General features: G+C 43.6%; 1 protein-coding gene across 1 annotated transcript; it reads right to left on the bottom strand.

The window, feature by feature from the left end:
- Positions 1-236: 236 nt before the first annotated feature.
- Positions 237-27,313, bottom strand: abcc6a (ATP-binding cassette, sub-family C (CFTR/MRP), member 6a). Its single transcript, XM_056410163.1, has 31 exons — positions 26,920-27,313; positions 24,309-24,485; positions 24,050-24,175; positions 16,778-16,915; positions 14,128-14,250; positions 12,980-13,041; positions 12,716-12,847; positions 11,231-11,437; positions 9,965-10,142; positions 9,383-9,544; positions 9,202-9,294; positions 8,526-8,729; positions 7,961-8,107; positions 7,775-7,862; positions 7,142-7,211; positions 6,924-7,050; positions 6,519-6,695; positions 6,259-6,426; positions 5,958-6,141; positions 5,755-5,839; positions 5,536-5,653; positions 5,242-5,449; positions 4,834-5,144; positions 4,434-4,633; positions 4,103-4,229; positions 3,325-3,426; positions 3,055-3,201; positions 2,809-2,967; positions 2,481-2,647; positions 2,178-2,372; positions 237-1,710 (listed from the first exon to the last, which is right to left on the bottom strand). The coding sequence occupies exons 1-31, from the start codon at positions 26,959-26,961 to the stop codon at positions 1,602-1,604; spliced, it is 4,533 nt and encodes a 1,510-aa protein (XP_056266138.1). The 5' UTR covers positions 26,962-27,313; the 3' UTR covers positions 237-1,601.
- Between the last annotated feature and the right edge of the window lie 305 nt (positions 27,314-27,618).

Here is a 27,618-nt window from a genome sequence, read left to right on the forward strand (position 1 = left end):
GTACTGCATGGTCCAAATCAGTATAAGATGTATTATTTGTTATAACGATTTAAGTACAAATTAAAGTCGAGTATTTTTTAGAAGACAAGCTAAATTAAATGCATGTGGATTCAGAGACAATCCCATCCCCTGGCTGCATGCATCAAAATATGGTCATTTATTATATAACCTCCAATGAGAGATGTAGATTTGAGAGTTGAGACCTTGAATGATGTGAGTTTACAGTACATCCCAAATAATTTTTTTGTTAAAACATTTATTTTTAAGAGCTGTACACGTTTTGTACTAAGTTGCAAAGACAAGAAATTCAAGCATAAATACATTGTAGACTCAAATAACATTTTATTATTCAGCATGATGCATGGAACAAGACAGTACATTAACAGTAAAAGTGAAAAAAATCAACAAGCTTGTTATAAAAAGTTTAAATATAATACAATCCAAAATCTTAAGGACACTTGATACATTTTGTCATATGACATAAATAGGATTCCTCTTACAATGTATTGTCTAAACCAGTAAGACAAAAACAGTGAATGCCTCTTCTCTTTAAAAAAAGTTCATAGGGTTCTTTGAATCGAGACTAAAGGTCAACGTGGACTATTTACAGTCTGGCATGTCAGCGCCATAAGAACAACACAGATTTTTTCTTCTTCTCTGCATATGGCCTGAGTTGTGTGGTGGAGGCAGAGTGACAATCACACAGAGATGTATCACAATTGTTTTGAAGAGGCATTCTCTTCATTCATGGAGGTTTTTACTACCAGCGTCAGGTTAAATCTGACCAGCAAGGTCTCTACTGACTTTTTTTATGTGTTTACTTTGACAGGAATAAACAGCCACAACATAGTTTGACGATTGCTTAAGTCTTGGCTCACTTCAATTTTTTTCCACTTTCTCCCTGACATAAAAACTCCACAGTGGCTGCTTCCAGATCAGCTTTTTTAAAAAGCCGTTAAAACCTCACTTCCTCTGCGTTTGCCAGGGTGATCTTTTTGAAGGTTAGTGTGTCAGACTATTTCCTGTCCCAGTTTCTGGGAGCAAGAAGATGAAATATACTTCTCAATTACAAAAGTGCCTCTTTCTTGGTATACAAGGCTTTAAAAAAAAAAAAAAAAGAGTAAACATCGTCGTTTAAGCCTGAGACAACATCAGCAAATATATCATGTGCTTATAAAAACTACAACAATATTATAATCCATTCAAAAAGAGAATGAGAATCTTTAAGATTTGTGATAGTCTAAGCTTGTAGCTCTGTGCTAAATCTTTTCATGGATTAAACTGACTCCACGACTCTATAAATGATATTTAGCCTCTCAAATAACCCACTGGAGCTTTCTTCTGAATGTTCATCATGTGAGGTTAACAATGTCTTCAGGACAGCATCTCTGTGTGATAAAAAACCAACATATAAGGACCGCGTCAGCAGCTGCTCTCTGAGATGCATCGACAATGCCCTCGTGGAGAGAGGAGCCTTGAGCTGCCGCAAAGCTCGGAACGGCACGTTTTTTTTTTCTACGTGTGCCGCAGAGCCACACAAACAAGATGCCACACCCGTACACCTGGACACCGGCTCCGTGGTACGAAGCCCCGCCGGAGAGTTAGATCACCCCGGCTTCCCGGCACATTCGGTAGAACTGTCCCCGCTGTGCGATGAGGTTGGCTGGAGTGTCCATCTCCGAAATGTGACCTCTGTCCATGACGATCACTCTGTAAAGAGGCAAGAAAGAAAAAAAGGAAGATGGGATTTTAGAGCCATCATTTATTTTTTCACACCTGATCAAACATTTATATGTTTCATGAAGCTATGGGTTGTGGGTATGTCTCGACCTATGACATGTGATTTGTATAGTATTCATGATTAATTATCCTTGATTAGTTCACTAAATACCATACAAATTCAATTTATTTTGTATAGCCCAATATCACAAATTAGCCTCAGAGGGCTTTACAATCTGTACACATACGACATCCCTGACCTTTGACCTCACATCGGATCAGAAAAAACTCCCAAGAAATAGAAAAAACCCTTTCACAGGGAAGAAACTTTCAGGAGAGCAACAGAGGAGGACCCCTCTCCCCAAATGGACAGACGCAATAGATGTCATGTGACCAGAAGGAAACATTACAGAGTTACAACACAATCAAATATCCACACTTCACAGATTCTAATGTACCTGGTGTAGTCCATGATCGTGTTGAGGCGGTGAGCGACGGTCAGGATGGTGCAGTCTTCAAACTGTGTGCGTATTGTGGACTGGATGAGCGTGTCCGTCTCCAGGTCCACGGCGGCCGTGGCCTCGTCCAGGACCAGGATCTTGGTTTTTCTCAGCAGGGCCCTGGCCAGGCACACCAGCTGGCGCTGACCCAGACTGCAAGGACAAAGGAGACACTGCGAATCAGATTCTCTCCTGTGTGTATCAGCAAACTTGTTTGATTGACGACTAGAGAAATGATGGGTTGCGGTCGCATCTCTATACCTGAGGTTCTCTCCTCCCTCGGAGCATTCGTGGTTGAGTTTTTCGGGCAGATTAGAAACAAAGTTTTTGAGGTGAGCGAGCTCCAGCGACCTCCAAACCTCCTCATCTGTGTAGCTGTCGAAGGGGTCAAGGTTCATTCGCAGGGAGCCCGAGAACAGCACGGGGTCCTGGGGAGGGGGGGGGGGCAGATGTTATTCATCATCACGCGCTTCACACTGGTAACACGACTATTACAATTTGTTCTCCGTTGTACACGGACTGTGGCTACTGCAAACAGTTTATATGATGAAAGCCAAGGCTCCCGCTTCTGTTATTGCTGCTGTCGCACCTGAGGAATGATGGTGATGCGCGACCGGAGGTCGTGGAGTCCGATGTCGGCGATGTTGACTCCGTCGATAAAGATCTTTCCCTTGGCCGCCTCTAAGATCCTGAAGATTCCCAGGGCAAGGGAGGACTTTCCCGCTCCTGTACGACCCACAATTCCAACCTGAAAAAAAATAATATTTTTCGTTCGAATGTATGTTTAACATAATTCAAGCACATTTAAACCATCTATCGGCATAAAACGACTCACCCTCTCCCTTTCATGAATCTGTAAGGTGATGCCCTTCAGAGCCAGCTCCAGGCCTTTACGGTACTGCAGCCCGTAGTCCTGGAACTCAATAGTACCTCTCTGGGGCCAGTCCAGGGGCAAGGAGCTGCCTTCGATACTCCAACTCGCCTGAAGGAGACAATAAGAAAGAGTGAGTAGAGAACAAAACACCCTTTGTGTTGTACAGTGTTGGATGTAGTGTTCGGAGCCGTGCTTTGTTCGTGTGTGTGTGTGTGTGGTGGGAACACTGACCTCTTTAGCCGTTTCAGCATATTCGTTGACTCTCTCCACCGACACGATGTTGTTTTCCACATCAGTCCAGGCTCTCACGATCCAACTCAGGATTCCAGTCACCTGAAAAAATATCCAACACACCGAGGTTTACTTCCCTGCGTTGAAAAAAAATTCCTTGTGCTGATTGAGAAAAGCAATTCATTTATATTCCACTTCCCCCCAGTTTAACCTCTAATTGCAGTCCCGCAATGCTGACTGACGAATCCTTCTTTTCAGCAGCATCTAATGTTTTACTACGTATACAATGGTCAAAACAAGTTTGAGTACTGTCTGCTTCATCGACCTACAATGTCACACCTGTACTCAAATATGGACCTTCAGTTCAACTTATACCGGAGAGGATAAGGCTCGCAGAATCAGTGACTTCTTTTAAATCACTTCTTAAAACCCATTTTTATAGAACAGCTTTTACGTGATGTCGTCCTTTTATGCAGAACTTTGGTCTGTTTTTTATTTTTATAATTTAATATTTGCATTTTACTATTCCATTTGTTGTTAGCCTATACTCTCTGGACAGCACTTTGTAAACTTTGTTTTTAAAGGTGCGATATAAATAAAGTTATTATTATTATTATTATTATTGTGACACTTTAGTATTTTAATTACTTCAAACCTTTTTGTGAAATTATGGAATATTTATCAAATTAAATTGTGATCTTTTTTTGTGTGAAGTCGGGGTTTTGGGAAACCTCCAGAACCGCTGTGTGTGAGTGTGTGTGTGGGTAGAGCCTCTTACCTGGAGGGAGTGTGACACAGCCAAACCCACTAAGCCCGGTCTCAGAGTGCCTTTTCCCATCACAGAGAGAATGGCAGCAGCTAAGACCACACCATTACCGACAAACTCCAGGTTCACTGCCAGCCACCTGTGGGTGTAATATTGATTTAGCAGCGGGGAGGCAACGAGCAAAATGTGTCGTTATTACTAATGCCAGAAGTCCTTTTGTGTAACCATGTAACATGAAGCAATCCACAAGTTGCTATTGTGAACCTCATGAACTGCAACGGAGCGATGCATTAATGGAATGAAAAAAAGCCCATTGCAGTCGTCACACGTCGTCTCATCTCACCGGGTGGCCACGAATCTCGGGAAGTAGGAGGTCTGATTGAAGTCGACCCGCTTATTGGCCTGCAGGATGAACCGGGGCTGCTCTCCGAAGGCCCGGATCACGCTGGCGCCCTGCACCGTCTCGTTGAAGTGGGTGTAGATGGGCGAGCGACTCACGGCTTCCAGCCTGCGCAGCTGACAGGAAGTGGCGACGTAGAAGCTCTGTAGCCCACGAGTGGAAAAGGTAGGTCAAAAAAATAGTTGAAAGAGTGAAACCAAGAGGGAGCACGGAGGGCTTTCCCATAATTCATAGTGAATTATAGAGGCGTGTCACATCGACGGGTTTGTTTTTGGAGCCTTCCAATAATACGCTGCAATGGAACCAAAGTAACATGTGGCGAACATGAAGAAGAAAAAAGTACCTGGACAAAGGCGTAAAGGAAAGCGAGCGGCAGGATGACCACGGCCGCGAAGGGCGTCGCCATCATCACGATGATGCAGACCTCCATGAGTTTGAAGACGTAGCTCAGCATCATCTTCAAGCCGTCGGGCACCATGCAGTCGATGGCGTCGATATCCTTGGCGAAGCGGTTGAGGAGGTTGCCGCTGGGCGTGCGCTCGAAGAAGGACATCGGGGAGCGCAGCACGTTGTTCAGCAGCTCCGTGTGCAGGTGGCGGGAGGCGATGATGCCGCAGAGGGAGATGGCGACGGTCGTACCGAAGGTGGCCACGCCTGAAGAGAGAGAGGGGGAGGAGACTTTTGAGTCCAACCTCAACGCACCGGTGTCGACTCGACTTCGAATGACGATTCCTAAATCTCTCTGACGGACCTTGCGCGAAGCCGAGCGTGCCAAACACGGTCAGTTTGAGGTCCGTGTCCATCTGGGTGCCGTTAACTATCGGGTCGTCGGCCCACACGCTCAGCCAGTAGTGGTAGGCCAACGAGGCGCCTTGCTGGAACGCGTACAGGAAGACGATGGGGATGATGATGGCCAAGCTGATGGTCTTGAAGTACTTCTTGTACATGGCCAACCGCACCTGATGTGGAACGACACACCATGTACCTGTCAATCTCAACCAATCAGACGATGGTGATGTCAACGACTGACCGTGCGCTGACTTACCCTTCCAGTGCAGGCCTTGTCGGCCTCAGTTAGCTTGCCCAAGTCCTCTGGTACCTGCTCCTGGTCCGCTTCAGACACGGGCTCCATATTCTGCAGGTTGGTATTCGTGGAGTCACCCCTGCACAGGATACAGAGAGCTCAGAGGTCAGAGGTCACGCTCGGGACGCATCAAACTTCTTTATGACAAATTGGCTTCGTTTACATGTTTGTCTCACACACCCAATGAGCTGCTCCTGCGACAGGTCTCTGGAAAACGGCATGAATTCCACCACGCTGAGACGAGCGTTGGACCTCCTGGAACCAGCTTCGAGGAAAAAGGGAACATTTTCGTGGTTTTAAATTTGAAGATTTCTCATCTCGAGCCTGATGTTTAAATTACAGCGTATCGTCCCCCCCACTATCCGTATGGTCGTCTTTCTCACCTCTCTGGATGGCGCTCTCTTTTCGCTCCGTGCTGACGAAGGTGTGGATGAAGTCGGCGAAGGCGCCATGGCGGCCGAGGAGCTCCTGGTAGGAGCCGCTCTCTGTGATCTCTCCATCTCCCAGGACGAGGATGAGGTCAGCCTGTGGCAGGAAGCTCATCCCGTGGGTCACCAGGATGCGAGTCTGTATAGGAGGCCGCACAAGGGGGAAAATGAGCAATCCAATACTTAATTGAGGCTTTCTTCAAAACAAAAGCGTCCGTAAAGTAGCGGTATGATAACATGCCTGTAAATGTATTACCTTGTCTCGAAGGACTCCTTTTGGTCCAATGACTTTGTCAAAGATGTGTTGGCCCACGTGAGCGTCGACGGCAGACAGAGGGTCATCCATGAGGTAGACGTCAGCCTTTCTGTAGACAGCCCTGGCCAGACTCACCCTCTGCTTCTGCCCACCTGAGAGGTTCAATCCCTGCAGGGGCACGGCCATTCAAAAAATGTAGATAAAGGATTTTGTAAAGACAAAAAAAACCCCATATAATATCCATTTAGCCATTTCAATACCTTTTCTCCAATTTCTGTCGTATCTCCAGCGGGTAGGATTTCCAGGTCGGGCAGCAGCGCGCACGCCTCGAGCACTCGGTGATACCACGTCTTCAGTTTCTCACGGCCAAATAACACGTTGTCTTGGACCGTGGCGTTCTGGATCCAGGCCTGCTGGGGCACGTACGCCACCGAGCCCTGTGAGGAGACGCAAAAAGAGACGACTGTCGGTATTAATTCAATGAAACTCACAAATAAGAATACAACTTTCATCATAGGTTAGGGCACTTATAAGCTCGATAGCTTCAGCCTTGACCCTTTCGGTCAGCCACTTTCTTCTTTTGTTGAATTTTGATTGTTGCATATTTTGCTGATCGAAATGAACTAAACTAAACTAACTTTCACGTGGGAACACAAGCTTGATACCTTAACAACGACGCGGCCGCTTCTTTTCTCTGTTTCACCAAGCATGGCGGACAACAAAGAGGACTTCCCGCTGCCCACATGTCCGACTACAGCGACGAGGGAACCTCGTGGCACGTGGATATTGATGCTGTCAACGAATTTAAAAAAAATTCTATCAGTCTCTTTGTTTTTATTGTAGATTTAGTATATTTTGTCTTCTTTTTTTATATAACTCTTACTTTTTAAGACACGGAGGGCCCTCGGCAGACCAGCTGAACGTGCCGTTTTCTATCACCAGGCCTTCCCCGTCTAAACGAGAAAGAAAGGTTGAGTGAAATGAACAAAACCTGCGGGACATGAACGTGAGCCACAAAACATCCTTTCAAAACAAAAATCCCCCTGAAAGTTTCTCGTCAGAGTGCAAGTGGGCGTAATTACAAGTGAATTAGCTCAATCACGCAAATTACAAGGCTGTTGCTTTTTCACGACTGTCCTCGGACGTGTTGACAGATTACAGGCTGAGGACGGCGGGGTTTTTCTCTCTCTCTTCTCTTTCTCTATGAATCATACGTCTGAATTCATGGTGTGATTTACATTCAAACCACTAAATGGGAACATCCTATCATTACCCCGTCTACCAGCTCGGCAGGGACCAACCAGGAAGTGACCATGCACATGACCCATTCAAGGTGGTGGTACTCCACAGATATAAAACAACAACATCTTGTTGAGCCGTTCATAAAGATTCTGACAGCCTATGATTTAAAGGTTAGTATAGAGAACCAATTGTGGAAATGGGTGAAATTAAATCGCGCAGAATAGTATTTTTTTTCCATTCAATGTTCAAGTTGATACATGGGTGGGGTTCTTACCAGGACTCAATGGAGCCTTTAAAACATTGTCCCCTTTCAGCTCCTCTGAGCACAGGTACTTAGCCAGACGTCTCAGTGAAACCATAGCCTGAAACAGAGACGGCGGTTAGTTAACTGAGCTAGATCCATCACACGGGAACAAAAACATATACCAATCCCAGGTTATGACATCACAATGTCACCTACCTGCATAGTGGTGCTTATAGCGAATGGAAGCTGGCTCAGTGGGGTCTTCAGGATGTTGATCAGCGCCATTGAGACGAAAACCTTCTGCGCATCCAGGACGTTCCTGTTGTCGATCGTCACGTAGACTCCGAACATGGAGAAGGCAATCTTGGGGGAAAGAGAGACTCAATATTACATACTTGTGTGATGGAGGATCTTTAGAAACACAATTTATAGGATTACGCTGGTTTTATTCTAAATTTCTCAAATTTGTTTCTCCCAAATTCACACTAAAACCAAAACCATTAATCTGTCTCTCAGTACTCTCTGAGCCTCAAGCCCAGTTGTTCCTACTGAAGATATATATATATATATATATGTACACAAATGTTTGCATGTCTACAATGTATGTATACAAATATGTATTTGTATGTTTTTTCATGCTTGGAGCATGACTCTTAAATTAGTCCAATATCTTTTTTTCTCGATTCTATAACGCTAACAGACCTCAGTGCACCAAACACGGTGAGTGTGAGATCCCCATGTCCCCTTTTTATTGGGAGCTCCTTGACTTTCGTGCCCTTACCAGGAAAGAGGAGGAGTTGAAGGATGCGATGGAGATGGAATAAAGGATCTGAGACTTCTTCAGGGCTTTGAGCTCCTTTTCTCTGTGGCCCAACACCTTCTCCAGGAAGACCTTCTCCCAGGCGTAAAACTTCAAAATCTTTATTCCATTCAGGATCTCGTTCATCAGTCGGATGCGGCTGTCCATGAACTTCATTTGGACCTCCTGTTGACCGGACAAAGAGTCGAAAGACAATCATCAGACCAAGGCAAATACATGCATTTGTGAACATGGGTTTGTCTGTGCTCTGTTGTAGTTTTCCTGAACATGACATAACGTGTTCAATTCAGTAAGAATGTATTGCTTTTGACATTTTTTTGTGATTTTTAAGACAAGGAAACAACAAGTTTGATTAAATTGGCATACAAAGTTACATAACCGTCTGTTGTTTTTCCAAAGAAATGAAAAACGATGCCCCTCCTACATGCCCGCCCTTTTCCTTTCATTGTTTTTCACGTTATATGGGGCAGACATCAAAAGGACAAGAAGGGAATGTACCAACCAGGACAAACACCACCCACGCAGCTCTTCAGCCACTATCTAAACCAGCTGTGGCATCCCTGACCTGACCTCGCCAGATGTCAAAGGGCTACCGGAGCCAAAGTGTGCAGTGTGATTCACGTTCCCAGCTTTTTACCTGCAGCTTGCTTCTTTTCTTTGCGATGAATCCGTTGAGGGGGAAAATGAGAATGACGGTGGCGATTCCTGCCAAAGCCGAAGGGCCGAGTTGCTGAATACCACAAAGGAATAAGAATGGTGTCAAGGAGCCTGTCGGTTAATACACAACGGAGCATGAAAACGCGGCATTGTGGACGTACCTGCCAGAGGAAGAAGAGACAAAGAGATATTTCTATCGGAGCCAGCCAGACGGCGTTGAAGTACACCACAAAGTCCATGAGCTTCTGAGTGTCTGCCGAAACCAGATTCACAATCTCGCCCACGGTGAAAGTCCTCCTGGCAGAGTTGTTTATCACCAAAGACTGGATTGATGACAAAAGAGACAAAGACACTTACCCCTTAAATAAAATAAAAAATAAATATCCACTTTTATTAATCCCCAAGGGGAAATTAGTTCTCTGCATTTAACCCATCCTTAGTTATGAAGGAGCAGTGGGCTGCAGTGATGCGCCCGGGAAGCAACTGGGGGTTCAGTGCCTTGCTCAAGGACACTTCGACTTGCAACTAATGGGGAGAGCGGGGATCGAACCCACAACCTTGCGGTTGCAGGACGGCCCTTAGTTATCCAATATACATTTACACCCCCAATAAAGATGTCAGACAATCATTAATTTGAGATAAAGAGATTAGATTAGATGCTTTCCCGTCTAAAGGGAGATACAGCTGTTGAAATGCTGTCTAGAGGTTAGTGGCTACATGTCTGTGGATGTAGATGTACCCACCTTCCTGTACACTAAGCCCATAACAGCCGTCTTCACCCTCATTCCCACGGTGAAGCACGTGTACATGTACTGATGGATAAAGAGGGACTGGAGACAGGACAGCAGGAACATCAGAGTGGCGTAGAAGTAGCCTTTCCACAGCGGAGCGTCTTCGTCTCTCATGAAATCCAGAAGAAGACTGTGGGGGAGGAGATTAACACTTAATCAGGATGTTCAAATCAAATCCCAAAACTATTCTTATGTTTCCATGTGCAGTTTTCCCTCGGACCACAGTGCACGAAACCGTCAAGAGCCGACGCAGGCGGGTTTTTACCCTGTCAACATCATTCTTTTATTCAATGTGGTATTATGTGTGTCGCCGTTCAGTGCTGCTGTGGCTGCTGGCAGAGTGGTCCGCACAAAGCATCTCGGGTTGCACAACAGTGCTCAGCTCGCGGCCGGGCTGCCCTCACGCTGGGCCAGCGGTTCCCTTATTGTGGTCCACGACTGCCATTTTAGGGCCTCCGTCTCCCCCTCTCGGGCCCGTGCTCCTCGCTTGGAGAACAGAGGGCCGTGGTCTCGTCTCGACTTCATCTGCTCGAAGCTCCTCGACCGTAATTAACACTTCTTCTGATTCTGTGCTGTGCATGAACAACAACATTCCAGTCTGGCTGGTGGGATTGTGCGGCGGGTCAGCCGTAAGCGGTTTTCATTGCTGCCAGCTTCTGTTTTTAGTTGAGTCTCAAAATCATTGAAAAACATGATAATTAAGGTGATATCTAAGGAGTTGTTTCTACAATAAAGTATATCTATATATGTAGACCAATGTTCAGCAGGAAAATATCATCTTTTCCACTTAAAATCCCTAAATTAGACAGTTTCGCCCCCAAAAACCACAATAAAACCTATTTTTACTCGAGCCTGGCCTGCAGTGCATCCAGGTAATTTCAGTCCGAGCTGAGGTTTTCAAATATTGGTTTCAGCTTTCCTTAATACAGTGAATGCAATACCATTTGGTTTGTGGGGAGCTATATTTGGTAAAAACTCAATAACAACAACAACATCTCTTTCAGAATATAATGGCGCAGTCACTTGCGATCTTGAACGCAACCATCGTCACGCAGGATGAGCAGAGCACAGAGATTTGTGGATTCTCTTATTATTCGTGGTGGTCTTTGCACTATAAACCAAAATAACCATGGGCTTCATGGTACTCGGTCGAGAGACAGCTAATCTCTACGAAACATTGGCAAATTTAGATTTAGGATTTCTCCCTGGAAGGCTTACCTGAGCACCTGGGGGATGGCGAACATGAAGGCGTCGTGGAATACGATACACAGGGTACCGGTCAGAAAGTAAAGGCCGAACTTGCGCGCCAGCGTCCGGAGCAGGAAGAAGCCGGAGCTCTGCTCCTTCTGCAGCTTCCTGAGGAGCTGCGCCTGGTCTGGCAGCCGGCTCCCGAGCGCCACACCCGACACCAAGGCCTTCTCCTGCCTGCCAGAGCGAGAGAATGTACGCAAGTTACAGACGAGCCATCTGTGTCAGAGATGCTCCCAACCATGATGCTGCGTGGCGCCTTTCAAGTCCTTCATGTAAACCAGAGTGTAAAATAAACTCTGTTGTTATTCGTACCGTCACTGATGGACAGGAGAAGTCGGCAGCAGTCAAAATAAAAAAAAACATTATTCACATGATTATTGGATTTAACGAGGGATCTTCAAAGCTCTGGTTCATGTTAACAAGCTGTGACACACGGTTCTTTGCCTTGACATTATGGTGCTCGAGGGACTTCTTTGAACCTATTTCTGGCCCCAGAATGCCTTGGGTGGTGAGACATTCCCGAACTCCCAATTTACCGTAATCATGGCTAAATGCTCCGCTCGTGTCATTAATTCACCGTGACACCGTGCTGATGTTTGGGCCACATTGCAATAAAATGGAATGGATTCTTTGAGCAGACACGTGCTTGTTGTTGTACAAGTTTTCTTTCTTTGTGAAGATTTTTTTTTTTTTAACTGCACGTTTTACTACTAGCCAACACACAGAGAGGATTCGGCAGCCAATCACAGCGCTCATTGAAGGGGAAGATTATGTGCAGTAAATGTACTCATCATGAGGAGCACTACATGCCATTTGAAAACAGAATGTGCAGCTATCCATATACTATCTGGATGGAGCTTTTCTAAGGTCCAATAAAATAAGGTGATTTTATTTGGGTTAGGATTCCATCGTGTTGGAGACTTAAAATGTGTGACATACAGTTTGTGTTACAAACTGCGGGCATGGGGGGGAAATGATGCTATTGGTTGCATTCTGGGAAATGTAGTGTTTTTGAGTTCATGACCAAATACCTGCAAAGCTGTTGACATTCCCATCAGCTTCAGCTGTATTTAGTTTTTTTTGCACAAATAAGGAAATGTTAGCATGCTAATTAGTTATTATAGTTATAATTAGAAGTTTGAATGCTTTTGGACTCTTTATCATGTATAGTCTTTTTTTTAATTGTTTATACTTGATATTTTATTTTGGTATTTTTACAGAAATACAACCTTCAAAAGTAAGAGTGCATAATAATAATAAAACATAAAATAAGTATAATAAAAATTAACCATGCATCTGGCCAAGAAGGGCCATAAGGAAACACAAACATTAATATGTTAAAGCAGGAAAATAATTATTTTAGAGTCTTCTAAAGTTCTAAATGTTCAATACCAAATTGCTGGTCTAAAAAAAACCAAACAGTCAGACTCAAATCATCAGGCGTTTTCTCACTTTTGGAGTTCGGTACATTCGTCCATCCAGTCCTCCTCCACAGCAGAGATGATCTTGCGCGATGTGTCTTCCTCTCTCAGGGTCCACAAGTCCTCCGCTGCCAGCGGGGTGCGATATCCTTTCACAACGAGCCTGAAGGAGGATGATTCACACACACACATACTTGTCAACAATACACAAAAAATATTGTAAACAAGCACAAACTGTCACTGTAGTGACTCCGCCAAAGCCAACAAATTGAGGGTTTTTGAAGAACCGTCTTACCCGGTGAACCACCAGAAGAGGATCTTTGAAAGGAAAGAGGCGTCTTTCACGGGACAGGGATTCTGCAACGGATTAAAGACAAGACTCAAGAGTTGTTTTCGCAGTTAAAGCTCTGACCACTTTAAAGCTTTCGAGACACACGCACAGCTTCACAGAGGCCGTCGGTTGATGGTTAAATGGCGAGGAGTGTGTTTAAGAATGCTAACGTGTGTACAGTCAGGTGGTCCATCGTGGGGAGCAGAGGCCGTGAACACAGGACGGAATAAATAAAGTTCAATGTCACGGGCGGCAGATGACGTTTTGAGGTCTAGCTCAGACAGAGCGGAAACGTCTCATCACAAACTGCTCCAACAAGTGGATAACACACACACACACACACACACACGCACACTGGCATCCTTTATGGCATCTCTCCACCCTGCCACGCCCTCACCAGGGTGTTTGCTCACTTCATTACCAGCGCCCTCGTCTCTTCCTCTCTTCCTGTGAGTAACGAACCAAAATGTGGGCCGGAGAGGAGGAGAAGAAAGGCGGAGGAAGACGAGGAGGACACACCAAGGAGGAACGACCAATGAGTGCGTCCACCGCGTCAGACTGTGGCTTCTGCCCCCTCATCCTCTTCACCACCAACCGGGGGCTTGTCAGGGACTTTTCCAGCTATTTTGATTGTTTACCAGCGGGGAAAATGTTACATTACACGTCTGTTTGATTGATTAGAAGTTCATTTTCAATAATCTGTCAGGTGTCCATAATCTACTTGCTATTTTGGAGCTTCGGTGTCACCAGGCTCATGTTTGATGAGATAGTGAGATGTGTATTACGTGTTGTTGTGTGGTCACAGGCTCTCAGCAGTGGTGCTGATGTTATCCAAAGCGGAAGTGAGTGAGTCGCGGTGATGGTATGCAGGAGAACCACGCACACATACATTAACACCCTACTGATAGGAAGCCAAAGCGGTGAAGTGAGAGTGGAAGGGGAGGGAAAGGGGCGGAGGGAGGTGAATCACATCATTTCCAGCAAAAGGGAAAAATGTCTCCACAACAAAAGTTGAAAACCACAAGATAGCCGCTCAGGCGTTTTTCTTTCCTGGGTGTTGGATCGGAGCGGATGTTTTTGACGGAAGCGGGGATATATTCTCCTCTGCCCACCTTTTCCAAGACGGTTTCCCCCTCCGGAGCCTTGTCAGCAAAACAGCACAGAAAGAGCTGAGCCAATTGGATTGTGAAATAGGAGAAGAAGGCGAGGTATCGGACGATGTCTGAGGCAATGCCCTGTGGAATAAGAAAGCACAGATGAAGGAGGTTGCTCTAGAGGGCTGAAAAGTACCAGTATTTGAGTTCATTCAGTTTATTTAGCAAGCTAAGGAATTAATTGGCTTTGTGGTTAAAGAAAAAGAACATTGTTTTTAAATCCAGACATGAGGTTTTCAACAGGACCAACATTACTTAACAAATCACACAACATCCTGTGGTAGACATTTAGCTCCACTGTGGTTTGAAAATACATAGCTTTTCCCATGCTTGCACATTGTATAGCAAAGGTCCTGATGTTATCATTACACCAAGATTACAGACACAATAAAGAGTATTTTGGACCTGTAGGCTAAATCCGAGTTAGAACCCAGTCTTTAATGGTGCACTTTATATCAATGAAGTGATCGTTAAAGCTCCCTCTCAGTCACGCTAGGAGCCCATATCTGTAAATTGGGAGATTGTGGTTTCACAAACCAGTACCTTTACAGTCAATCAAGGGAGCAGCTGCGATATTAACCGCTCAGAGACTTTCTTGAAATGTAGAACTCGCTTGTTATTCTTGACGTACATAAAATTATGGGGTTTGGCAGATGCATTATTTACGACTGGGTCAGGGCCACTGCCACAGCCAGTATGTCCAATGTGCATGGAATGGCTTTGCATGAAAGGCGGTGCCATGGTAAACAGTAGGCTAATAAAAAAACTTATTTCTCTGAAAAGTGTGGTGCTGTGCCCAGAAAGGAGATATGAAGGGGCCAAATGGATCCGGCCACACCGTGAAAAACAGGGTGAGGATGGTCAGAGAGTGGGTGGGAGAAATGTATGTCAGGCGACTAAGAATGGCCAAGGGTCGACAAACTCAGTCAACTCGAGCCATCAACGCTGCAATGTGAATTAAACACTTTCTTTATAAATATTCACATCTGTGTCAGTACAATATTTGATCCGAGTTGACACAGTAGACAGGGAACATCTGCTTAACCGCCCTGCACAACTTTTCTTGGCATTTTTTAACAAGATTAAAGTAGGCTACTTTTTTAAAACTATCTGAGATGAATTGTACTGCAACTGTAACATTATCAGCATCGTAGTAAAAAATTCAGCAAGACATAGGCCTACTTTAACACTAACACATTATAAAAACCTGTCAATGACAATGCTAAAGCTAGCAGCCAGTTAGCAAAAACGGAAAATAGCTAACCTAGCTTTGTCCAAAGGTAGCTAGCCTAAAATTCTCCCACCAGCACACTGTAAAACCAGTGTTGTTTTTACCCTTTGTGTTTGTCCATATTTGTCTTTGTAGCCTACTAAACACAAGAGGTATAATGTTTTTGAGAAGGTCAGGTTAGCTGTTTCTCCTTGTTTAAAGTCTTTGTGTTTAGCATATTAGCTTATTTAGCTAGCATACATCTCAAACTATTCTATGTAACAGGAGTTATTCGATTTGGAGTGAAAGTCAATGATAACTTCCTTAGTTTGTTGTCTTTAGTTTGTAGTGAACGGCTCTTGCGTCATCTTATTAGACATCTGTTCGTTTATGTAGTTCTTAATTATCTCCAGTCCAACTTTGACTGTAGGCTATCTTGTGCAATTATTTCCCCTCATGGTCGGCTCCTATTCAATCTCATGACCAAGCAAAAAACTCTGGATGGCATTTAGATATTTGGAGATATTGATGAACAGCACATTTTGGTTATTTAAGATTTAGAGATAAATACCATAGCCTATGGGGGAGAAATATATAAGTGGTCACGCGTGCCTCCTATGAGCAAGTGTGTGGCTGAATGAAATGAAAACATCTGTTTCTGAATTCTAAATGGCATCGCATTGTGTGCAGATGCATTGATTTCCATCTGGCTTTGTTTACAGCAGTGTAGGCCCATAAACACAGCGCTGACGTTCCTCTGGTCTGACCCTGGACTGCCGTGTCTCACCAGCATTTATCCAAGGGCCATCATTACTCTCCCCCAAGCAGTGTGGGAATGTCACACCGAGGACGATAAAACAGAAATATGGATGTGTGTGTGTGTGTGTTTGTGTGTTTTTATAGAAATGCAAATGCGACTGCCCTACGGCTGTGCACGCTTAAATAGAAACGTACCCCATACAACAATGATTGCAGTGTCTGACGCGAGAGGCACAGGAAGAAAAAGGGAAACTTAAACACACACAGGCTTGACCAGAATTGGCAGTGTCATCCTCCAACACTGGGTTAACTTTGGCTACCTTGGTTTAAATTGGGGGATGAAACAGAAACTCTTTTGCTGACACAGGATATATCTCAAGCTGTGCTGCTGGAGTCTTGTGTATAGACGATGGGTTGGAGTGGACCTGATTAGATATCCCAGCATGGTGTTTTGACACCGCAAGTTCACAAGTTCAAACTTGACGAATACGCTTACCTTTCCTCTGAATTATTTCATATTTTCAATATTGAGCATCTTGGATGCTTGGAATATATTACATTACATGTTGGAACACTGTGTTCATGAAATGATATGTTATTGTGTTAACCCTCATATTGATCAATAGTCAAAAGAAATACCTCATCCATGGCCAGCTGGATCTTCGCTCTCAGAGGCACCAGGGAACAGACCACAGCCAAGACCCAGAACAGGAAAAGGAATACAGAGGAACGACAGCCTCTTATTCTTTCCAACTGGATGATGCATAAGGCCAAGATCTAGAGAGAAACAAAGAGAGACAGAGATAATTTATTTAATAATCCACATGTGGGGGTCTTACAACACGGGAGAGGAAACAATTCTCGAGCTTAGAAAACACTTAAATCTGCGAGGCCTTGTTTTGAAGCAGCATGGAGCCACTCGTTAAGAACAAGAAAACATAATTTCCAAGTATGAATGAGCTTTTTGTAAGTAATAAAAAACCTCTGTCTGAGTTGCTATTCAGTGTTACTCACACTTTAATTCAGTTGAAGAAAATAAAGCCCTAACTCTCCCATATTAGGTGCCAGGTGGTATAATTAGATTCACCCTGATTTAATGCAACCGATGCTGTTTTTTGAATTTCCCTGGCTGCAGCCACATATGGTATCTGGCTGACTTTTGCCTAGACAAATAAATCAATGCATGGTATGCTGCATGCCTTGCACACATTGCTTAATGTTGCTAAACACTTTACTTAAAAAAAAAGAAGAAGAAGCGAACTCAAAACGAGGCCGGATTTGGACTGTCAGGACATCTGTATGTTCTCAAAGGAGTCCTGCATCTGCTGAACAGGTTCCCTTTCTGAAGTCAAGTGGGGAGAAAGTGGGTTTAGGTTTCACGTTGAGTACCGCATTTGCTACTTTGGGACGAGCCACAGAACTGAATTCAATTCAATTCAGTTCAGTTTATTTGTATAGCCCAATTTCACAAATTACAAATTTGTCTCGGAGTGCTTTACAATCTGTACACATAGACATCCCTGCCCCAAAACCTCACATCGGACCAGGAAAACTCCCAAATAACCTTCAGGGGGAAAAAAAGGGAAGAAACCTGGAGGAGAGCAACAGAGGAGGATCCCTCTCCAGGATGGACAGATGCAATAGATGTAATGGACAGATTTAGAGTTAAAATACATTCAATGAATATGACAGAGTGTATGAATAGTTCATAGTAGGCATATTCCACGATGGAGACCTCCACGATCCATCAGGCAGATGGCGGTGGGAGGAGGAGGGCGGAGTCTCAACAGGACAGTGGCGTAGTCATGAGCAGAAATTCCCACGACAGACGATCCATCAGGCAGATAGGATCTATGCGTCTCATAGGGTCCGATGACCCCATGAGACGAAAAGTCAAAAAACTTCGGGAGAAAGCAGAGTTAGTAACGTGTGATTGAGAGATGAAAATTCATCCTTAAGGAGAGAAAAAAGAGGATAGGTACTCAGTGCATCCTAAAACGTCCCGGCAGCTATAAAGCCTAGCAGCATATCAAGGGGGGGACCAGGGCAAACCTGATTCAGCCCTAACTATAAGCTCTGTCAAAGAGGAAGGTCTTAAGTCTACTCTTAAACGAGGTGACTGTGTCTGCCTCCCGGACTGAAATTGGAAGCTGGTTCCATAAAGAGGAGCTTGATAACTAAAGGCTCTGGCTCCCATTCTACTTTTTAAGACTCTAGGAACTACAAGTAGTCCCGCATTTAGTGAGCGTAGCTCTAGTGGGGCAATATGGTACGACAAGCTCCTTAAGATATGATGGAGCATCACCAATCAAGGCTTTGTAGGTTAAGAGAAGAATTTTAAAAGTGATTCTTGATTTTACTGGGAGCCAGTGCAGAGCAGCTAGTGCAGGAGTGATGTGATCTCTTTTCTTAGTTTTAGTGAGAACACGAGCTGCAGCATTCTGGATCAACTGGAGGGACCTAAGAGATTTATTAGAGCAGCCTGCTAATAAGGAGTTGCAGTAATCCAGTCTCAAGTAACGAACGCGTGAACCAATTTTTCTGCATCTTTTGAGACAAGATGTGCCTGATTTTAGAAATATTACGTAGATGAAAGAATGCAGTCCTTGAGATTTGCTTTACGAGGGAGTTAAAGGACAAGTGCCGATCAAAGATAACGCCAAGATTCTTTACAGTGGTGTTGGATGCCAGGGCAATGCCGTCTACAGAATCCACATCACCAGATAATTGATCTCTGAGGTGCTCAGGGCCGATTAAAATTACTTCGTTTTGTCTGAGTTTAACATCAAGAAGTTGCAGGTCATCCATGTTTTTATGTCTTTAAGACATGCTTGAATTTTACAGAGTTGGTTGCTCTCCTCTGGTTTTATCGATAAATATAGTTGAGTGTCATCTGCATAACAATGAAAGTTAATGGAGTGTTTCCTGATAATATTGCCCAAAGGAAGCATGTATAAGGTAAATAAAATTGGTCCAAGCACAGAACCTTGTGGAACTCCGTGATTAACGTTGGTGGTTATCGAGGCGTCATCGTTTACAAATACAAACTGAGATCGATACTGTCCATAAACAATAGTGGCTTAATTATATACGTTTTTCACGTCAACGATCCTATACATCTCGTGGGGGAGATGTCTACAGATTTCTGTGTGGTGACCGTGAGGGTGAAGATCTTCATGTGCTCTGGTAGACATAAACAACGTACAGGGTTTCCATTGACTCGCTGTGGCGACACACCGATTCATTATTCTTGTGTTCATTCATTTTCTCTGCACACTTGATGCTTGCCGGTCTCTTAAAGGAGGAATACAGAAAGACAGGCACTTATAATCATACCTATGGGGAATTTAGAGTCTCCAGTCCACCTGACTGCATGTTGGAGCCGAAAATACACCTCAAGAGATAACCGGCCAACTCAAAGCCCATGAACGTCCAAGACGTGATAATGTACCGAGGACAATTATTCTAATTATAAATGACGAGCTTTTTTACTTTCACGCTTCTTTTTGCAACAAAAGTTGCATCAATTAATTGTTTTGCCACTTGGGAGGAGGGGCACAACACACTGTAAACCATTCATTGACTTATAATCACCTTATGAAGGTTAAATTGCGAACATGTTGGCAAACAGTTGCTTGTTTACACATCCAGCCAACATGAAGCAACATTGTCGTGTCGAGTCGTGTTTGTGGGTCTCTCCTCTCAGCTCCAATTTGGGCTCCACTAACTTCAGTAAACTGTGTCTCTGTAGCTGCTAAATGCTCCGCTATGTTCACCAGTTAGTCTGTCTGCTGATTGGTGCTAGACGTGTAGCATACAGGGACTCTTTTTGCGAGTTTGTTTTCTAAAAACAGCTTCCTCCATGTCTGGAAACGAGGCTGAGGTCGTAAAACCCACACAATTAGTTGAAAGAGGTTACAAAAGTCCAGAAGAGCTGAGGGGAACTGTCGTCTGTGTTTTGATCACTATAGTCATTTGATTTTAAAATATACATTAGTGCAGCTGTAATTAGTATTTACATTAATAAACAAACATTTATGATGATGAGAATACAGTTTTTAAAAGCTAAATATATGTTCCAACACTGTTCATTGATTTGTTCCCCTCTAGCTATGATTAATTTTTCGTTTTTTACGGTACTGTATACGTCTACATCTCACAGTATGCAGCATCAAGCTCATGGTAGGAACTTTATGTCCTCGACTGCTGGTACTTCATGTCTTGAAGAGGTTGAGGCTGCATTCCAAACCTCAACATATGTGGGGGAAATCATAAAGCTGACCTCGGGTCAGCATTCGAGGGAAAGGACCCTGCTATTCCTAGACTTCCGCTCTGACTTGGCCATATTGCTCAAAACCATCAGCCATCTGTTTGTCGAAGTCAGTGGGTTGAACTAAGTCCATCACTGAGCCCCCAATCGAAACCCGGCCTTATAATTACATGGGAAGTGTGCAGCGCTTTTGGGATAGAATAGGACCATAACGTTATGGTATATGGCTGATTATAGTCAGTGACCATCAATAGTGACCACGATTTGTGGACTGAGAACTTTTACCATAACTGAGCTATACAAGAGCACAGTGTTCCAGGCCTGCGCCAGGGGAACGGGCTACAATCAGCATCAAGAAAATGATATCCTTTAATAAAGATAGCACCGGCAAATAGATTAAATGATTGCTGACAAGCTCTTCAGTCGATGTTTGTTGTCTGTCCCTTTGGCCTCATAACTTATATTCTCAAAATAAATGATCTTTGTTGAACTTTATCCCTCGAGACAAGAGACATCTTAGTGTGTTTTTACCCAAACACGTGCGGTTATTGACTCAGGAGTCTGAAAAGACCACAGGTGGGCGAGGCAGTCTGGACTTGGAGGCTGTGTAGGACCTGTATACGGCTGCAGAGAGTGGACGCTTTGTGAGTAAACCCATACACAGCAACCCTTCCTGTCCGGTCTCAGCACCCTGACTGACCTGCTTTGTAAATGTGACATCACTTTTACAGACAGCGTTTCAAAACGTGCCATGCCACCCATGTTGTCAGCTGCACCCCTCTATTCTTTGCACCTACTCATCAGGGTGTAGTGTCAATTAAAATCTGCAGAAAATGAGGGGGATCAATGTTTTGAGAAACGATCAGGGTTGTTTCCATCAACAAGAGCCACAGAAAACATTTCTCTAATTTCACACCAGCCCTTTTATTCTGTAAATACTGGATTATAGTTTGATTCAAACTGTTTGGAGAGGAGGAGAGAGTAAAGATCTCATCTACGCTGCATAAATCTACACAGACCGTGCACTGATTTTGGATCTAAACATTTGAGTTGTTCTCATTGTTTCTCCTCGGACCCTAGGAAATCAATGTGCACTATAGATTTTGGGTATATGGTCTTATTTATTCAAAAACTCAGGTTATTATTCCAAGGTAAATTGAATGAATGTTTTGTGCTCTATCTTTTTTCTGCATTGCAACAAACAAGTGAGTCAATCCTCACAGTTAATGAGTATGATCGGCCTGCAACGGCAATTGTGTGGGGAATAGTCAAGAATGAGAGAAGAATTTTGGGTTAATATAAATTATTCTCTTTATCACATATGGTCTCTCACTTGCACAGCACCTACCGAGCACATTTTTCTTTGTATTTAAACTTTGCACATACGTATGTATTTAAATTCCACATTAAATAAAAGCTGATGTCACTACACATGTCCTCTGCACCCTGATGAGTGGTGCTCAAATACAGGCGGCATTTACAAGGAACTGTAATATTTGCGTTGCCTGCAACACGATAAATCTAACCCTGGTTATGCATCTTTGCACCTCAGTGTCTGGCCAACATACTGGACATAGGATATAATATATTCTTTCATTTGCTGCACATTGATATGTGAGCCAGCGGAAGAATATTCCCCAAACTTCTGTTACCCAGAGCAACACTGGAAGGATGTCAGATGTGCGATATGAGCTACAAATCAGTTTCATAGCTCAATAGTTCAAGCTTTTTACATACAGACTCAGGAGTGCACTGGGACTCTGTAAAACTATCCAACTTTATCAAAGATAAATAACAGGGAATTGTGAAATTCCCTTAAAGTAGAAAGCTATTTCCATTACTTACAGACTTTTCAATAGTTTAAACATGTTTATAAGTTCAACAATTCACACAGATGTCAGTGGTGTGGGTGAAATGCACTTTTCTGTCATACCCACACAGTGCATGCACTCGCTGTTTCAGGTCCACACACTGACTTAAAGTTCCAGTGTGATAGATTTAGTCGTCTCTATTGGCAGGAATGTAATATGATATTTAGAACTATGTTTTAATAAATGAATAACCAACTCAAATTAAGACGTGTTTTTGTAAGCTGTGGGGCCTTCACGTTAACATCGGGAGCAGTAGCTCTTCCCGTAGTCTGCCTTCTTGAACCGCCGTACCAAACCTCCAATGGAAGTCATTGTCGAAGTGCCGAACACTTGCATTCTCTCTAATGGCCATCAGGGGGAGACACCTCTGGTTACAAACAGTAGTCTTGATGTAAGTCTGTGAGAAATTACAACACACTTATTTGACATGAGTTCATGGTCTCAATTCCTCGTTTCAAGTTTTCTTCAATGCAGCATGATGTTCATTTCGTATATTATGGTCCATTTTGAGAAAAAACGAACACAAAGCAGGGTATGCTTAGAGCGTGGGTACCGTCTGGGAGTCGTCTATGTTTATGTCTTACAACTTTAACACGTTCACAGTGTGTTTTCACTTCAGGAAAGGTAATTGTAACCTTTTGGTGAACTAGAAATGTAATATTCAGTGTCGACGTGGGCAAAGAACCAAGATGGTGATGGACAAAATGGACAAAATGTCAAACTCAAGACTTAAAATAAGCAGTCCACAAACCACAGGGTTAACTTGATATTTTCAGTCAATGGCTTCTATAGTAGCCCAGAGGGGATAATCCAACCCCTGACCACAGAGAGCGTCTTTTGCATATTTTAAGGCCACTGCATGATCTTCAAGAGGAATGGGAGTGGAGATGTAATCGGTCATTAACTTTAAAGCCCCATATTGGAGTTTTTCCCTTTTAGCGCCCCCTTCAGTTTTGGAGGTATTTAACGTTTACTTCAGTGTCGTAAATAGCCAGTTAGGATAGATGCAGCCTCGCATACACTTGTATTGATGACCAGAAGAAGTCAGAAACCAAGAAATGATGTCAACCGATAAGCTAAGAATATTCAAAGATTTTACATAAATATGACTGCATAGTTTTATTCATTGTGATATCGGAGATGAATGCTAACATAACCAAAAGAATGACAACATTTAGTTTAGATGAAATACCGATCGCGTTTTCAGCCTATAGATGTTGTTTTCTAAATGTTTGAATGTGGAGTACGTGTGATCGAATACAATATTGTTGACAACACCAAAAAGCTACATATTCATAATTTACATTGGAACGTGTAATTCATTACAAGAGACTTCGCTTGCTTCGCCCTTATACTGGAGCTGCGAGCGTGGACTGGCACTATATGACATTGCGTAATCACTGCCAGAAAGCAGGTCGAAGTACATCCGCCCCGGATCGGGTGGCCCCAGAATCCTACATAGCGGAGTTATTTCCCCACAGACCCCCGATGGCAATGGCGGAGACGCAAATCGCCATATTAAAAGTCATTGTAGCGGCACAATTTTTTTCAAGCTGTTATTTTAAGGTACAATTGTTGCATAATGTTACTTTAAGCCGATGGTCATAGCTAGATGGACCTTGATTTAGAGATTCGTCATTTTGCAGGATTCTGCTTATCCACAAATCCTAAAGTTTTAAATGACTTAAGTCTGATAAATCCCTGTTTGGACCGATATAAACTTTGTGGGTAAACACGAGAGTAGAATCGTAAAAGAGCCACGGTATTTACCACAGTCATGCTGCGTATGATGGGGCTGAGTAGGAAGACCATGTGCTGCTGGATCTCCTGGCTCCTCTCCAGCAGGATGTAGAAGAACTCCACAAAGCCAAAGGAGGCCAGAAGGAAACCCAACATCTAGGAGAGGAAGGGAAAAAAGCGAATAGAAAAACTTTGTTTTCAAATTCGTCCGTCTATATATTTCTTTTCTGTTGGTATTGTGTTTTATGTTGACAGGAATGAATATCATTCTGCCTTTGTGAAGTCTCACCATCTTCGTAATGCAGAGGCAGGACATTCGAATGCGTCCGGAGTCATGGCAGTAGAGGTGAAGGCAGTAGAAGGGCACCAACAACCACAGATAGATACAGGGCACCCACACCAGTACTGTGTTTTGGAAACACTGGGTCAGGTCTGGGTTGGCTGTGTACCACGTACGGTTCCAGTCCTACAACAACAAAAAAGAGAGTTTCAAAGCCAGAAGTTTAGATCAAGAGAATATATACACCTCAATCGAGCTGTGAGATTACATCCATCATCTGACAGACAGATATATTATGAGAGCCAAGTCCAGAGAATTCAGAAGCTCAGACCTCAGTTTCATCCATCAGGGCAGATCCTGACAGTGTGTGAGTTGGAAGGTTTCTTCTCTAGCTCAAAAAGCTGAGTCAGTTTGTGGCTTTTTTCCCCTTCTGACCACATCTTTGGCTTGTTTCATAGGACAATGTAAGCTGTCAACGGATTTAAATGTGAGGCCAAGGACTATACTAAGAGTACAATATGTGTTGTCTCCCACAAAAAAAACAATACCGGGGGCTAAGTGGCCTGTTTATCACTTCTCTGGCCTTAATGAGGGGCAGGGTGTCTGGCTGTGCTAACGAGGCCGCGCCGCGGAGCCACCGCAGGAAGTGGTTTAGAGCTTCTAGCGTGGCGGTGTAGTCTGGGCCCTGCTGGGAGACTCGCAACTGGAACAAGGAAGAGAGCTTGTTGTTTATCCTGTGTTTTACACTTCTTGCTCTAATGGTGTATAACTAAAATGAGCATCTAAAAATCTGCACTTGCAATGTCAACTGTCTGAAAGACATCTTTAAATGTATAATTGATGCCTACTTTCAATAAAGAAATTAATAAATGCACTTAGTTTGAATCACCTGATGCTGCGTGGTCAAATCAAAGATTGCACTCTTTGCCTGCATCAGAGTGACAAATAATGTGCACAGAGATATAAATCTTTATAACGGAGGTGGTTTAGGTTATGTTCCTGAACACACCATTTCGTATAACACTGGTCTCTGTGAGCACTGTTTAAGTGATACATCTCTTGAGGGAAGCAGTGTGTGGGAGGCTACTTTCGCAGACCCTTCTGATTCCTGCGGTCAGTGGCAGGCAGTGAACACAACACTTTTATGTAAGAAACTTGTCAAAACCTCTCCGAGCACTCTCTCTCTCGCGTTACTTTTCCTGTGGGTGCAGTAGATGCCACTAGCTTATATAGGTGTCTATTTTGTTACCCGACAAGCACAGTGATGTGAAAGTAGAGGCTTTAATTCTGCTTTTTTCCACATCCTTAGAAAATCAGTGGCTAATAATGAGTTCAATAAATGAAATCTTATGAGGCAAAACGTCGTTATTCGATTATTGTGAGAATATGTGGTGTATGAATTGAGGTCTGGTGAGAGTCTCACCTCGACTTGGACACAATTCACATTACAGGATGGCTTGATTTAAAAAAGAAGGAAACTAAAAAAACATGTGTAGCTCATAATGATCCCTTACAAATTAGTCCAGCAGCCTAAAAAGCTCACATGCATAATACAGTTTCCTTGTTTCAAACTTCTTCTGCTGAGCTGGATTGTGAATGTTCAGTATTAAAAAGCCATATAAATCCCCACCGCTACCCTGAGGCTGTGACCAATGAGTAAGCAATGAATGACACTGTTCAACAAGTATGTGGACGGATAATTGCCAAAGTTAATAACTGAAAGTACTTTGCAGTCAACACGATACAAAACCTCTGTTAAAACACATTATATATTCATTGTTATTAATGCATTGTGGCTGAGAACATCACATCTCTATCTCTGCACAAGACAACAGTCATTTTCACTTTCCCAACGAGGTTTGATGACCATTGTTTTTGAAAGTTTTGCAGGAGCGGAAAAAAAAAGAGAAAGAGCTGTAATGAGAAACAGAAACGCAAAGAGGGGGAACGAGACAAGTTAAGAGCGAATGCGTTCAATAATCCAGCTGGATTCCTGGCATGTCCATCCTTCTTTTTTGGGAGCAGAAAGATTAAAAAGCCTTTCCCAATAACAGCAGCTCACTCATTGCGATGCATCTCCAGCTCTCAGCAACTCATTGTGAATCACAGAGAGTGACATTAAAAACTATTTTGGCAGGCATGAAAGGAAATTCTTTTTTTCAGACTTTATTTAATTGAGATTTATCAAGCGCTTGCATATCTGTGTATATCTGAGACGGCCACCATACGAGGATTCTCTTCTTGTACTGGTGCCAAATGCTAACATTTGAGATTAAATGACTCCCCTTTCTCTTCTACACACTTGCTTGTTCTTTTTCCTTCTATTGTTAAGTAATGGAAACCAAAAACCTGTCGAATGAGCAGCACGTAGCCAATGATACTAGAACGACATGCTAATGTGGCTAATGCTAATTGCTTTAATCACTAAATCACATCACTGGTGAGGATTATGCATGAACATTTACATAAACAACATTGCTCATAATACAGAAAAAAAACTAACTTTGACATCACTTTTACACATTATTCATATTCTTATTGGCTTATTACAAATCAGCTTCAGCTCATGTGACATCACCAACTTGCTTGATGTCAAATATTCCAGCCGTCACAAACTCACCCACAGAGGGTCCAGGCCGCTCAGTCTGCAAAATGCATCCATCCACTCGCTTGCTCCGTCCTTCCTGAGGCTCCACTTGTTGGGATCGGTCAGCCCTGCTCTACACGCCGGGGGTAGCACACTCTAAGCAGTGTGTGTGTCTGTGTGTGTGTGTGTGATGTGGGGAGAAAGAGTTTAGACTTTTCCTCTCTGACTAATGGTTGTAAGTCTTGGGGAGAAGCTGGTTCCTGTATGTCTGTTTGGCTGCCAATTGCTATGTTTATAAGTGTGTATGTGTGTGTGTGTGTGTGTGTGTGTCTGCGTAACTTTTCCTGCCCTTTAATAAAACAGCTTCTCTCAATGAAAACTCTGTTTCTGTCTGCCTCGCTGCTTGAACTGCTGCTGTCCTGAGATCCTGAGTCTATCTGACTCGCACTCTGTCTGCCTTCTGTTTATGAGCGTGTCTCCTAGTTGGGTGGGTGGGAATCTCTCTCTCTCTCTCTCTCTCTCTCTCTCTCGCCCTCCTCTCCCACATCTGCTGGATTTCGATCAAAACACCACAGCTACTCCCCTCGATGGGATGACAGTCGTACACCCGGCTACTCTCCTCCCATTTTTACTCACTGCCACTCCTCTTTTTCTCGCTCCTTTTTTGCCCCCCACATCCCAAACCCGACGTACCACCACCACCATGCGTCTGTTCCTGCACACGCTTACCTT

This window comes from Pseudoliparis swirei, chromosome 24, assembly GCF_029220125.1.
Source record: "Pseudoliparis swirei isolate HS2019 ecotype Mariana Trench chromosome 24, NWPU_hadal_v1, whole genome shotgun sequence".
In the NCBI taxonomy this organism is placed as follows: Eukaryota; Metazoa; Chordata; class Actinopteri; order Perciformes; family Liparidae; genus Pseudoliparis; species Pseudoliparis swirei.

What these genes read in the sequence shown, in the direction of transcription:
- abcc6a (XM_056410163.1), bottom strand. Translation starts at nt 26,961, where the DNA reads ATGGATGCATTTTGCAGACTGAGCGGCCTGGACCCTCTGTGG. An exon ending in TCATACGCAGCATGACTGTG is followed by an intron (nt 16,916 to 24,049) that starts GTAAATACCGTG and finishes GTTTCTCTCTAG; the next exon opens with ATCTTGGCCTTATGCATCAT. An exon ending in TGGGCTTAGTGTACAGGAAG is followed by an intron (nt 9,545 to 9,964) that starts GTGGGTACATCT and finishes TCATCAATCCAG; the next exon opens with TCTTTGGTGATAAACAACTC.